The 12,841-nt window shown below is 52.6% G+C and overlaps 1 protein-coding gene across 3 annotated transcripts in view; it reads left to right on the top strand.

The window, feature by feature from the left end:
- The window catches only part of ATF7 (activating transcription factor 7), a 70,584-nt gene that overhangs the window by 35,608 nt on the left and 22,135 nt on the right, over positions 1-12,841 (top strand). For all 3 annotated transcript variants that reach the window (XM_030510691.1, XM_030510692.1, XM_030510693.1), the window contains exon 3: positions 10,047-10,143. In XM_030510691.1, coding sequence (XP_030366551.1) covers positions 10,047-10,143 — 97 coding nt within the window. The remainder of the gene's footprint in view (positions 1-10,046; positions 10,144-12,841) is intronic.

Genomic DNA, 12,841 nt, shown 5'->3' with positions numbered 1-12,841 from the left:
TTCCAACGTGCCCCATAAATCTCCATTTGCCTGGTGTGTTTTGCCCCTCTCCACTTGATCTCCAATCCACCACCCTCCATAATCACCACCCCACTTTGTGTATTTATGGCTTTTAATGGCTTTAACCTGCCAGAGGGGAGATTGAGATGAGCTCTGAGGCAGAAGCTCTTCCCTGTGAGGGTGCTGAGGCGCTGGCACAGGGTGCCCAGAGAAGCTGTGGCTGCCCCATCCCTGGCAGTGTTCAAGGCCAGGTTGGACACAGGGGCTTGGAGCAACCTGCTCTAGTGGAAGGTGTCCCTGCCCATGGCAGGGGGTTGGAGCTGGATGAGCTTTAAGCTCCCTTCATCCCAACCCATTCCATGATTCTATGATTAAGTCAGTTATGTGGGTCTACACTTCCTTAGAGCATGTTCTTTCCAAGTAACAAATGCCACCCTTAAAGGGGGGGAAAAAAACCCCAAACCACTTGAATTCTGTCTTCATTTAACATGCTGCTCTCTTCACACTTGCTGTTGGAGCTCCCTCAGGAGAGGTCCAAGCTCAGGCCACAAAACCCACCCCTGTTTTCAGGCGATGGAGCCTCACACACCATGAATGGGTGGGCACATACCCAATATCACAAATGAATTGAAGGAAATCAACCTTCCAGTGCATTAAAAACCTGAATGGGGACCGTGGCATCCTCTTCCTAATTGTAGTGGTGTTCAGAGGTCAAGGCTGAGTCACCAAGGCTCTTCCAAGCTGCAGCACACTGGCACAATGAGAGCTTTTTCCCATTGGAGCTAACTTTTCCTTTAGGATCAGCTTTCCTGAAACAATAGTGCAGCAGCCAGAGGATCCTGTTAGCCTGGTGCAGGCATCTTCTGAGAGGACAACCCCCAAACCTCTCAGATGAGAGCAAATTTAACCTCCCTTCCCCTTAACCCTTGTGAATTAGCTTTGGGAATGACCGTAAAGGGGTTGGATTGGAGTTGAGGCTGTTTGGAGCAGAATCCGCTGCTGGAGTCCTGCTTTCCCAGCACTGCTTTCTCTTCCCGGGGTAAGTACAGAAAGGGAGATGTCACCATCCCGTGCATGGGCACGGCAGCTCCCTGCAGCTCTGCCCTGCTGCTCGAGGACCCAACCACACACCCTTGCTCCTACACAGCTGCATTGGGTAGCTCAGATCCAAGCGAGACATCCACATCCTGCTTTCGGCTCAGTCCTGCTGGCTCCAACCCCTCCATTTCCCTGTACCTCCCTTTCCAAGCTCACTGATAACACTGGGGCAGCATCCCCAGGCTGCTTCCATGGCTTGGCCGGGAGCAGGGAAGCAGGAATGGCCCTTACCATGGAGCTGCCTTTGCTCCAGCACCTGCTGCCAAAGCCTTTCCTTGCCCGTGCGGCACTGACAGGCTTGGCCAGCATCCAGAGGTGGTTTAAGATCCCGGTGCAGCCTCCCCGAGCACAAACCCACAGCCCTGCAGGCAAATCCATCCCCTCCAGGTTGGGGCTGAATTAGTTTTGCACGTTCCATTCTTGTTTCTCAGGGTATGCGGGGAAGGAGGCTCCTGTTCTGCTGCTCTTTGCTCTCTGAATCCCCTCGCACGCAGCCGCGTGTGGGGCTGATGCTGTTTGTTTGCCGAGAAGGAGGGTTTTTGCTCCCACATTCTTCATTCGGGAGCTGTGGAGTGTTCGAGGCAGGAAGAGTGACTCATTTGGTAAACAGCAGGGCCATGCAGGGGGAGGCAGGAGCCCAGATTGGCTTTCTCTGGTAGATCTGAAGCCTTTGGGGGGGATTCTTTATTTGGTTTCCCCTCTTTTTTCCCCTTCCTTTTCTCCCACCACCACAGGGGCTCATGATCCTTTCTCTGCATCACACCCCTGAATAACCCAGCTGCAGAATTCACCCTTTTCCTCCCGCAATGCCACACAACTTCCTAACCCAGCTCAGCCCCAGCAGCTCTCTGCGGTAGGGCAGGGCAGGAATTTCCCTCAGCCCCAGCTCCCGTGCCTCTGCCTGCTTTCCTTAGGCTCTATCCCCCAGCTCCTGTGACGGGAAGAGACGCTGAGCTCCTAATGAATCACTGAGCTCCCACACTTGAAATACTCTCAGGGCAACGCAGCTGTAATTGCCTTTGTTAATATATATTCTTTATTTTCCTGCAGTGCTTCTCACACGGCTCCTGGTACTTGCGTGCGCGGTCGGCTCCCTCTTCCCTAACGCCCTCATGAAGGATTGTGCCTTTTTTCCCCCCTTTTATTTGCTCTGTCTGGTAGGTAGGGGAAGAATTGATGGCTTGCCCAAGGTCACACTGCAAACCTGGGCTGCTGCTGCTGGGATTCGAGCTGGGGATGTAATAATGATTCACATCCACATTGGAGCGATCTGGGGGTTCCCATGGGGCCGGCGCGGATCTATCGGCACAAGCTGTGGAGTCGCTGACGTTGTGCAGCTCCACCTCCTCACTCACCTCCCTTAATTACCGCTGTGCCTCTCCTCTTAACTTATGTGGCAGCAGTAATTAATACATGGGTTTTAATAACCTTCACTTGCCTCCAAACAAGCCTAAAAACCGCTCCACCGTGTGGAAGGAAATAATTATGACGGCTCTAAGCGAGCGCCGCCGGCGTGGTGCGACCTCGGGCAGGTCCCTGCATCGATGCTCTGTGTCTGGGTGCAGGGAGCTGCTGCTGACAGGATGGAGCTGCCCACAGAGAGCTCAGGAGGAGCAGACTTGGCTCCTCGAGGTGGCCATCCCCCTCGAGCATCACTCGAGCACCGCAGGAGGATATCAGTGTCTTAGCAAACCCTTCCTGCTCTCCCGGTGGAGATTTAGGAGTCTTTGATCTTCCCAGCTCAGGTTTGAATCCTGGGGTTTGGGCTGTAATTCCTGATGGAGCGGTGCCTCTGAGGCACTGAAGGCTCCTCGTCTGTGGGACCAGGTGTACTTAGGGCAAAATGAGGGGCTGCTTTCCCCCCGGGTGCTCCATAAACCACCTCAACCATCTGCTGTTTGCCTCCATATGCCCCTTATAAAGAGGAGAGAAGGTTGGTTCGTGGTCCTTTGGTGCACTGCAGAGAAATTCCTCAGTAGCTGGAGCTTGGCTTTGATGGGAAAAGCGCCCAGTGTCCAAGCTAGGTTGAATCCCAGTGGGATAAATGCCTTCCTGGCCAGGCAGCTTGGCTGCTGGCTGCTCCAGAGGGATGGTGCTTGGTTTTGCCTGCACTCAGACGTGCCGATGCTCAGCTCGGGCTGAAGGAGAAGCTGTGTCTACCATATGAGACTTTATTAAAATAATCATAAAGAAAAGAAGTAAAGTTGAACAGAGAGTTTATTAAAGACTTTGCCCCGTGTGTCCTTGGCTTCCCTCCTCACTGCTATATGGTGTGCTGTAGGCCAGATGGTTGCTGCCTTCCCCCCTGCTGAAACACCTGCATTTCAGTGGAGGGGCATGTGTATGAGAAGCCCTCTGGGATATGGGGAGCTATAGAAATGTAAATTAAATTATTTACCTACTCGGAGTTAAATGCTCTGCCCTTCTGGCCAAGGAGGAATGGGGATGGGACGGGCTCCAGAACATGCTTAACTCTTTGTTTAAATTACAGGGAAGTTTTGGGGAACAACCTCAGCATCTCAGCGCTCATTGCCAGTGATTTGGTAGGAGCCGAATACTCAGCCCATAAAATATCCTCTCCCTCTGGTTGTTGCTGCCTTATGAAAAATACAGCTTGTCTGTCACCTCCCAGGCACTGAGCTCAGGGAAACTGGAGTGTCCTGTGTCATGCTTTGGCGTCTTAACCCTGTTGCTGCTCTCCCTCGGCTCGCTGGAGAGGATGGGAGAAGCCCGACGTGGAGCCGCCTGCATTAGGAGGGCAGATGATGTGACACAGAGAAGATGCTGCTGTGCAGCACCAATCTGTGATAACCAAACCCCCAATCCCTCAGAAAAACAACATCCAAAGGCAGATGGTTCTCTGTAAGGAAAAAAATAAAGCCAAATTTTTGTGGTTTGCAGAATGTGCATCCCAAAAGTAGTGTTTGTTAAAGAGCTTTTTGGCTCTTTGGACGTGGCTTCGCAACGCCAGCACCCTTGTGCTGCCTGTAAACAGGCTGAAGTTTCTGCTGCTTGCTCTTTCTTCCTTTATGCCTTTTTAAATCTAGGAAAGGAAGGTGAATTCAGCACAGGATGTAAGAAAAAGGCACAGCCACATCGGTCCCGGGTGTTGCCTGAGCCAAAAATGACATTTCAAGCTTTAATCCCGAGGCAGTTTAAGTGGGTGGGGGGGAATTGCACAAATGTGCTGCTTGCACGTGGGGCTGGCTGTGGCCCTTCTGATAGTCACAGGACCTGAGTGAGTAGGAATAAGCTTTTCCTGCTGCCTGTGTCTTGGGAAGGGTGCTGGGTGCTGGAAGCCCAAACGCTTTGCAGAGCAGCATCCTGCCGCAGCGCAAGAAGCGGCCCCGCTGCGGCAGCACCGGAGCCAAGTGCTGCAGCGGGCGCTGAGCCGGTGGCCCCCGGCTCATGCCCAATTCCCTCTCATCCCTCTTTTCTGCTTTTCCTTCCCCCCGCACAAGCTGGAATGAAACGACCTTGGCTCAGGGGCGTTCTCGGTGTAAAGCCTGCGCTGAGCTCGCAGCCCACCAGCAGCCTCTCCCCCTCCTGCAAAGGGTTATTGTGCTCGAGGAGCGGCAGAGCTCCCTTTCAATGCTCTACGTGCAATAAATGATGTGGGGTTTTTTATTCAGGAGCTGATCGCTCGTAAACCTTCACTCTTCCTCTCATTTATCCTGTTCAGGCTCGCGGACGTGTCGTCTCATCCCTCCTCTAGCAGAAGGATGCTGCCACTGAAACCAGCTTTCCAGAAGCGCTCAGTAACCGGAGCTGCTGCGGCCACCTTCGAGCTGCACCGACTCGGTGCCTTGGCTGCTTCCAGAGACTCAGCCACAAGCTTTAGTGGGAGCAACTGGGCTCTGAGCTCTTCTGAAACCTGGCCTGGCGAGCCCTGCCATAGGGGGGACCCTCCAAGAGGAAACAGGTCCAAAATCTGTGTGTGTCATCTCTTGTAAGTGTAAAAATAAGACGATTTAGCTGTACCCTTGGTGCATTCTTTGAAACCAACAAGTCTTTGCGGCGTTCCCTTCTCGTCATCTCCTTTCCTGTGGAAATGGGCCCATTTGGGGATTCACGTGGTCCCGGGTAGATAATTGTAATGGTCCCCCCGGCCTTTAAAATCTATGAATCACTCCAGTATCTGGGCACTTTATGCACATTAGTGAATTAATCCTTACAGCCTCTCTGCAAGGGAGGGAATTATCATTGTCATTGCTCAGATGGGAAATGGGTGAGATGGAGCCCAGATCTGCGCAAGAACTGGGGGGTCACATCACTCACCAGCAGTAACAGCTATAACCTTTGGGCACCCAGCCCTTGGGGGCACCCGTGACCCCGCATTAGTTACCTCTGCCGTTGTGCTGACTGAACGGGGAATATCTCTCCAGCCTGCCAAGCGGCTGGAAATCCATCTGAGCCCTGTCAGCGGGGAGATGGATGGTTGGGGCGTAGGCAGCGGGTCTGCTGCAGCCGGGAAGCGCGGCGAGGACGTGCTGCTCGGATGCTGGGTGGGCTGGGATGAGTGCAGGAGGTCCAGCATCTCCCCATGGCCTTGGCCTTGCTCTCCTGTGTCCTGCCCACCAGGAGGTTCCCCAAGTGAGGGAGGTGACAGGAGAACAAGGCAGAGCCCTGCAGTCTTGCATCCAGCTGTGGGGCAACAGCACAAGAGGGACGTGGAGCTGTTGGAGCGAGGCCAGAGGAGGCCCCGGAGCTGCTGCGAGGGCTGGAGCAGCTCTGCTCTGGAGCCAGGCTGAGAGAGCTGGGCTGGGGCAGCCTGGAGAAGAGAAGGCTCCTGAAGGGGAGCCCTTAGAGCAGCTCCAGCGCCTAAAGGGGCTCCAGGAAACCTGGAGAGGGGCTTTGGACAAGGGCCTGGAGGGACAGGACAAGGGGAATGGCTTTAACCTGCCAGAGGGGAGACTGAGATGAGCTCTGAGGCAGAAGCTCTTCCCTGTGAGGGTGCTGAGGCGCTGGCACAGACTTTTCCCAGAGAAGCTGTGGCTGCCCCATCCCTGGCAGTGCTCAAGGCCAGGTTGGACACAGGGGCTTGGAGCAACCTGCTCTAGTGGAAGGTGTCCCTGCCCGTGGCAGGGGGTTGGAGCTGGAGGAGCTTTAAGGTCCCTTCATCCCAAACCACTCCATGATTCTCTGACACCTCTCATCCCCTCACCCCCGGCTGATCACATCACAGTCATTGCTTTAGGGCATCACCACAACCGGATGGACTTTGGAAGTCAAACCTGTTGTGGCTCCTTTTAAAATGAGTGACTTTGAGTTCAGCTGATTCACGCTGGAGCTCTTAGTGCCGTCGCTCCCCTCTGGCACCGCAGTTGCAGGCACGTGCCCTTTCCTTTTGTTTCCCCTGTTTTCCAGGTGTTTCAACCATGTCAGGCAGCTCCGTGGTGTCCGTGGACAGAATAACACCCACTGTGCTGGGTTTAAGGTTGGAGCAGCGTCTGTCTTAATGACAGCTGATTAATTCAGCTGTGTAATGAGCTTGATGGAGACAGATTTGGCTCCTCGCCCCTTTCCCTTCTGCTCTCTACCACAGCTTGCGCTTTCGGTGCGGTAAAAAGTCTTCTTTTTACAACCATGCACCCGTGGAACAGCGTGTGCTGTTGTAGCCTACACCCGGTCTATATTAAAACTGCCTTTTGGCTGCATGACTGGCCCAGGGTGTTTATGTGCTCTGCAAATGACTGTCAAGGTTAAAAAATAGCCGTGCTGGAGCTGCCGGGAGAGGCAACGAGCACCCGGGCTCCGCGTGGCCGCGGGCTTGGATGCGATGGCTTCAGCGCTCGCCCGACCCTCCTTCTGCAGCAAACCCGGTTGTAGGCTTTATAAAAAGCAAGGCAAACCCCCGAGCAAGCCCTTGTTCCTCACGTTGTGCTTATTAAAGGCATGGGAAAAGAAAAAGCTCTGACTAAACGCTTCGGCCTCCTGCGTTTCTTCTCTGGCTCTTGCTCTAATGGCGATGGTGCGTTGGTCCAGCTGGAAGGATTGCGTCCTATTAAATAAAGCTTTTTAAATGAGCACATTTGTTCATGGAGCTGTCGCAGCCTGTTTGAGTGAAGAATGTGGAGTGGCCAGCTTTAGGCTGCCTCGAATCTGTTTTCTCCCAAAAGCTGTTACAGTCTCTGGGGTAAATAAACCCAACCCTGTGCTTTCCCAAACCCCAAATGCCAGCTGCGCGCTCCAAAGGGAGAGAAAAGCAGGAATCGGGGCTGTGGGTGGTGGTTAAACTCGGGTTTTACTCAGCCCTTGGTGTGAAGCTCTTTGCTTTTCGTTATCCCAAAGAGTTCATAGTCTACATCTTCCTTTTAATTCCGACACCCGCAGAATAGCGGGCTGAAATAACACTGCTGGATGGCAGCTGCTGATGGAAGGAGATTAAATATTAAAGCCAATGCTGTGGCTTTAACTCATTCCATTTTTTTTTCCCCTCTCCCTCCTCTTTCCCCCTTTCTCCCCCCGCTTTTCTGCTCTGTGTAAAATGACATGATTTAGAACTGAAGTGCCAGACTCAGCCTCTAGGTTTCGGCGTTTGGAAATGTATGTGGAAAGATATATTGTGTCTGTGAGCATTTCTGTGCAGGGAAAAAGAGAGCTCCCCAGCCTGTGAGACCACATAAAGATGTTAAATAGAGCTGTAACACGCACCGAAAGCAGGGAAAGTGCCCTAGAAAAAATAAAAAGGGGGGGGGGGAAAAGAAAGTATAAAAAAATCCAGCGATGGAGCAAGATGAAAGATTAAAACAAATTCAGTTATAGCAAAGCTGGGCTGAAACGTGCCCGTGGTAGAGCCAGGGAGGGAAATGGGACCCCGTTCTCCACCTCGTCCTCGTGCCGCTTCCCTCATTGATCTAAAGATCTTTGGTATAAACCAGAAGTGGGAATTTTCTTCCTTTTCCTTGTTCCCCTCACTCTGGGTGTTCAGTATTCCGGGAGCAGCAGCCTCCTGCCTGCTAAATATTCATCTGGAACCGGCTGCTCCTTGCTCCTCACCAAAACCCTGATTTATCCTTCTCCACTTACCGTAACCCACCTATCCTCTTGTCACCGTGGTGTGAGGGCGAGCGGGGATGGCAGCCGAGCCCCTTAAAACCCAGGGTGCTTTTGGGGCCAGAAACATCACCAAGTGTCAGTGCCCCCCCTTTTCCCTCCCTGGTCCCCCCCCCCTCTCTTTTTGCACAAGGGCAGTGCGAAACGATGCTGCAGATTTGGTCTTTTCCCGTTGGGAAAAGGACGGCGGCGCTTCGCTCGCTTCTCCTTTGTTCGGGGATGCTTTGGCATCGCCGGGATTTGTAGCGCTGCTTGGAATCGAGTCTGTGTTTGGAGCAGGGCTGAGGGGTTTGGGAAGCTGCAGGGAATAAAGAAACCCAGGACTCGTGTGTCTTTAACAAAACCATTAATAAATTGTAGTTAAGGTTTAGTTATGGACCAGATCCGGGAGCAGCAGCGGGAAAGCTGGAGCGTGCCCACCCGGAGTTACGCAGCCAAAAACCTCGTTAGTTTTCTCCCTGCAACACAGTTAGGACCCACCAGCTCTGAATTTGTATTAATTTGAGCCCTGGTGACGAGTCATCACCGAAAGCACCTTCTCCTAGAGCGTGTTTGAAGGACGCTTTGATAGCACCCTTATTGCACCGAGGGGAAGATGGATGGGATGTGTGCGGATGCGCCTGCCTCCTCGGCATTGCTGTCCCTACCCTGTGTTAACATTCCCCCCTCTGTCACACAGCTCCTGGGAAGGTGCCGTGGCAGCTTCCAAGCCTGGAAAACAGGGATTTGCTTAATAAAGGAAAATAAATCTGAGTTGTAAATAAGCATCAGCAAGAGCGAGCGCAGCCGGAGTGTGATGCTTGAGCTGATTCACCGACACAGGTGGCTTTGGGTTGGGGTTGTTTGTTGGATGCTTTAAAGAGAATCAGACAATCATAAGGGTTGGAAGGGAACTTAGAGATCATCTGAGAGACAAAAGGAAGGGGAAAGGCGCAGGAATGTTTCACTGCAGCAGCAGCAGCAGCTCTTTCTAGAAACGAGCCCGATGCCGCGCGGCTCCGGGATGCATAAAAATCCTGCGGTACGGCCCGAGCTGTGCCCTCAGCTCCCGCTTTGTCGCAGTCTATTAGGAGAGGCGCAATCCATCCTCGGGTCTTTATGATGTTTTGCTTTAACCCCATCCCTGCCTCTCCCTCTCCCCTGCCCTTTCCTTGATCCCGATGCTTGGGGCTGGTGCAGCCGTTCAGAGCAGCCCCGCAACGGGTGATGCTGCCCTTTTGTCTGGGTTTCAGCCCCATGCACTCGGCTCCCTCACCCAGCACACCCCTAAAGCCATCATGGGTGGGTTTTTATCCTGCAGTTCAGGTGGAATTTCAGATGGAGTCTTTATGCTGCATCCCCCCTCTCCCTGTTCCACAGTGGCCGTGCTTCGGCTGCGCCATCGGCAAGCACCACGGCGGGCATCCCGCTCCAACCTGCTCCATAAAGCCACAGCCTGGATCACCGGGCAGGTGCCAGCTTTGCCAAATGGCATCCCAAAACCATTCCCTAATAGCCCCTAATTCATCCTTCCATTAGTCAGCAATAACGGGGAGCATCTCACCGAGTGAGCCGGGCGGGTTTGCATCTCCAGCATCGATTGCAAGCCGCGTTGTGGCCCCAATGCTTAACAAAATGTATTATCATTATTATTAATATTAGTAGTAGTATTATGAACAGCAATATTTGTCCCCCATTCCCCAGAAGCCCCATGGAATGGCATTTTCCTTCCACACCCCACTTCCCACACAGCGTGTCCCGCTCTGGTTTGGCTTTAACACTCGGCAGTGATTGCGTTACCGTTGCTCTCCGGGTGACTTTCTCTTCCTTCCCCCCTTCCCCATCCTCCTGCAGGATGTACCCGTAAAACCCCAATGCATTTAGTCACCAGTCTCTCAATGGTTTCATTGCAGAGGTTTACAAACGAAGACCACCTGGCTGTTCATAAACACAAGCATGAGATGACATTGAAATTCGGCCCCGCTCGAACCGACTCAGTCATCATCGCAGGTATGCGGCGCTCCGAGCCAGGCCAGCGCGGGAAATGGGGCACATTAATACAGCATGACTGCAAGATTAATACCAGCGACCAGATGCACTGCAAAACGGCTCTACCTCCCATAAAACCCGCTTGTGATCTGCATTTAATCAGGAGGAAAGGAAAGCCAGAGGCTTCCAAGTTGCTATTTTTTTCCCTTTTTTATGGCAGTATCAGGTTTTGTGGGGTTTGGGCTCCTTTTTTTTTTTCCTCCTCCTCCTCCTTCTCTTTTTTTTTTAGCTCTCACCCTTTTTATTAAGACTGGAAGATTTATGGCCAAAAGGGCTTTCACGTTCCTGCGTGTGCTTTGAGGACGAGGAGCACAATCTGACAAACTCAGCTTCCTCTCCTCAGCCCAGGTGTCAATTTCTGTGAGCTTTTAGGCTAACAGTTAATAAATTAAAACACCATCGAGTGCACCAGTTAGTGCATTGGCAGAGCCCAAATGAGCAGCTCCTGCAGCACGGGGTCAATGCAGCCTTTATAAGATTGGGAGAACAAAAACACCCCCCCTGCATATCGTTGTCTGGCAGCAGATCATTGCTGGTTACAGATACCCGCCTGCCTTGTCAGTCCCTGTTCAGTAAGGCTGCTTAAAAGGTTTGTGTTACCACTGGCTGAAAAGGCTGTTGCTGAGAACAAGGAGAGAGGAGGAAATGCTTTGTGAAGCCTTCGGAATTCAGAAGGGGAAATGGAGCTGGAAGAGCCTGGCATCCTTTTCCCTATCTCCAGCCCCAGTTCGGTGTTGAAGTAGGAAATAGCAATTCACTTGGTTCCTTAAAGCCTTCAAGTTAATTGTAGCTGCAGGTAGGATCGTAGCAGAGCTCCTGCAGCCTTTGCTGGAAGGGCACAAAGCTTCTCCCTGGAGTGGCAACACAGGCTTCTGGTGGGAGATTTGATTACAAATGGGATCAGGCTCACGGGAGTGGATGGTGAGGAATTTGGGGCAGGGGCTGAAAGAACCCTCACATTCCTAAAGGTGGTTTTGGCTTCAGTTCCCCCCTTTCTGAACAAGGTGCACAGCTTTTGCTTGATCAATGCAGGATGTAAGTTGAGCAGGAGGTGATGGGGGAGCAGGAATGGGGGATGATCCCATCTCCAACCAAAGTCCCACCTGCTGCAACAGGGATACAGCATTAAAATGATAGAATGGGTTGGGTTGGAAGGGACCTTAAAGCTCATCCAATTCCAACCCCCTGCCACAGGCAGGGATACCTTCCATTAGACCAGCTTGCTCAAAACCCTCCTCTTTGCAGCTCCCAGAGCTGTAGATTAAATCATGGAGTGATTCTATGATTCTCCCAGAGCTGTAGATTCCTCTTGTGCCCAAGCTCTGGCAGGTCTAACTATGGGTGGGATGCAACGCTTCAATTTTAACACAAGGAACATGGTCTAACCCTCTCTCCCAGCTCCTCTGAGCTGATGCTCAGTGTGTTGCTCAGGGGTAAACCACAAAGAACATTAAAACCCCCAAACTTCTTTAGCTGTGGTCAGTGCAGGACCAGCCTATTTAACGCCGCCTTTCCCTGGCTGAGATCTTGATGCAGCCCGAGCAGCCGGGGGGTTGTGGGGGCTATAAAGCACGCTGGCTTTGAGCAGTTAGATCCAGGCTCTTATTGCCCTACATTCCTAATGTCCTTTTTGGTTTGCTTTTATTAAGCCACCATTTTGTCTCTGGGTTTTCTTGTTCTCTCCCTCCCTCTTGCTTTGTGCCGAGCCCAGGGCAGCCGCCCGTGTGTTAATGTGCAGGAGGATTCAACATGCAGCTCTCGCCATGCTGAAGCTAAAGCGACTCCTAAGGAATTGTTCTCTCTCTGCTGGTTAGAGCTGGCAGCACAGAGACTTAGTTACATGGAAATGGGCACTTCTGGGGGGCTGCTGGGGGTGGAAGAGTTGCTGCAATTCCTGGAGGTACGAATTGGGCAAGGGAAGGATGAGAGAGGTTATACAGCTTTGCTTTGTGGCACTGGGAAAAGCGCTGGAGGTTTGGGCTCTGGGCTGGTGTGAACGGCTTGGAAGGACATTGCTAAACAGGGAATGGTCCGAAAGGAGCCCCGAGAGCTGTTAAAGCACTGGAAAAACAACCTCCTGCCGAGATCTTGAGCTGACAAAGTTTCTTGGTTTAATGAAGAGAGATGTGGGGGGGAAGCAAAGTGTGCTCGGAGGAGACCTTTGCTTTATCGACATAGCCAAGAGGTAGGGTTTGAACAGGCTGGAAATAACGCGTAGTTCTGTCACAGTGAGGGGAAGGAATCACTGGAGTCGCTTCCCAAAGACTCCCCACCCCTGGCTGGAAATGGAATGGGATGTTTCCCATAGCCCCTTCAGCTCGCGCACAGCTACCGCGGCTCGCCCGGGGAGCATCCGTGCCAAGCAGCTGATGTTTTATGCAGGAGGTCAGGCTAAACTATCCCAGGGATCCCCTTTGTGCTTCAGAATCCATGTGCTTTTGCTGCCAGATGGATTCTTTCGGTGCAATGTGCTCGTGCCGGGTTCCCACTAGTACCTGGACTCCTGACCTAACGTCACGCAGCACGAGGCTCGCCGGGAGCGGGGCCATTGCTTCCTGCTTTATAGCCTGGGTGATGGCCAGAGAGATCATGACTCAACGTGTTAATCTGGTGGAAAACGGGCCCCAGAGGGATGGCTTTGGACAGGGTGGTAATGATC

Source organism: Strigops habroptila, chromosome 23 (assembly GCF_004027225.2).
Source record: "Strigops habroptila isolate Jane chromosome 23, bStrHab1.2.pri, whole genome shotgun sequence".
Taxonomy (NCBI): Eukaryota; Metazoa; Chordata; class Aves; order Psittaciformes; family Psittacidae; genus Strigops; species Strigops habroptila.
The sequence above is the reverse complement of the archived record's forward strand: the minus strand, read 5'-3'. Positions and strand labels throughout refer to the sequence as shown.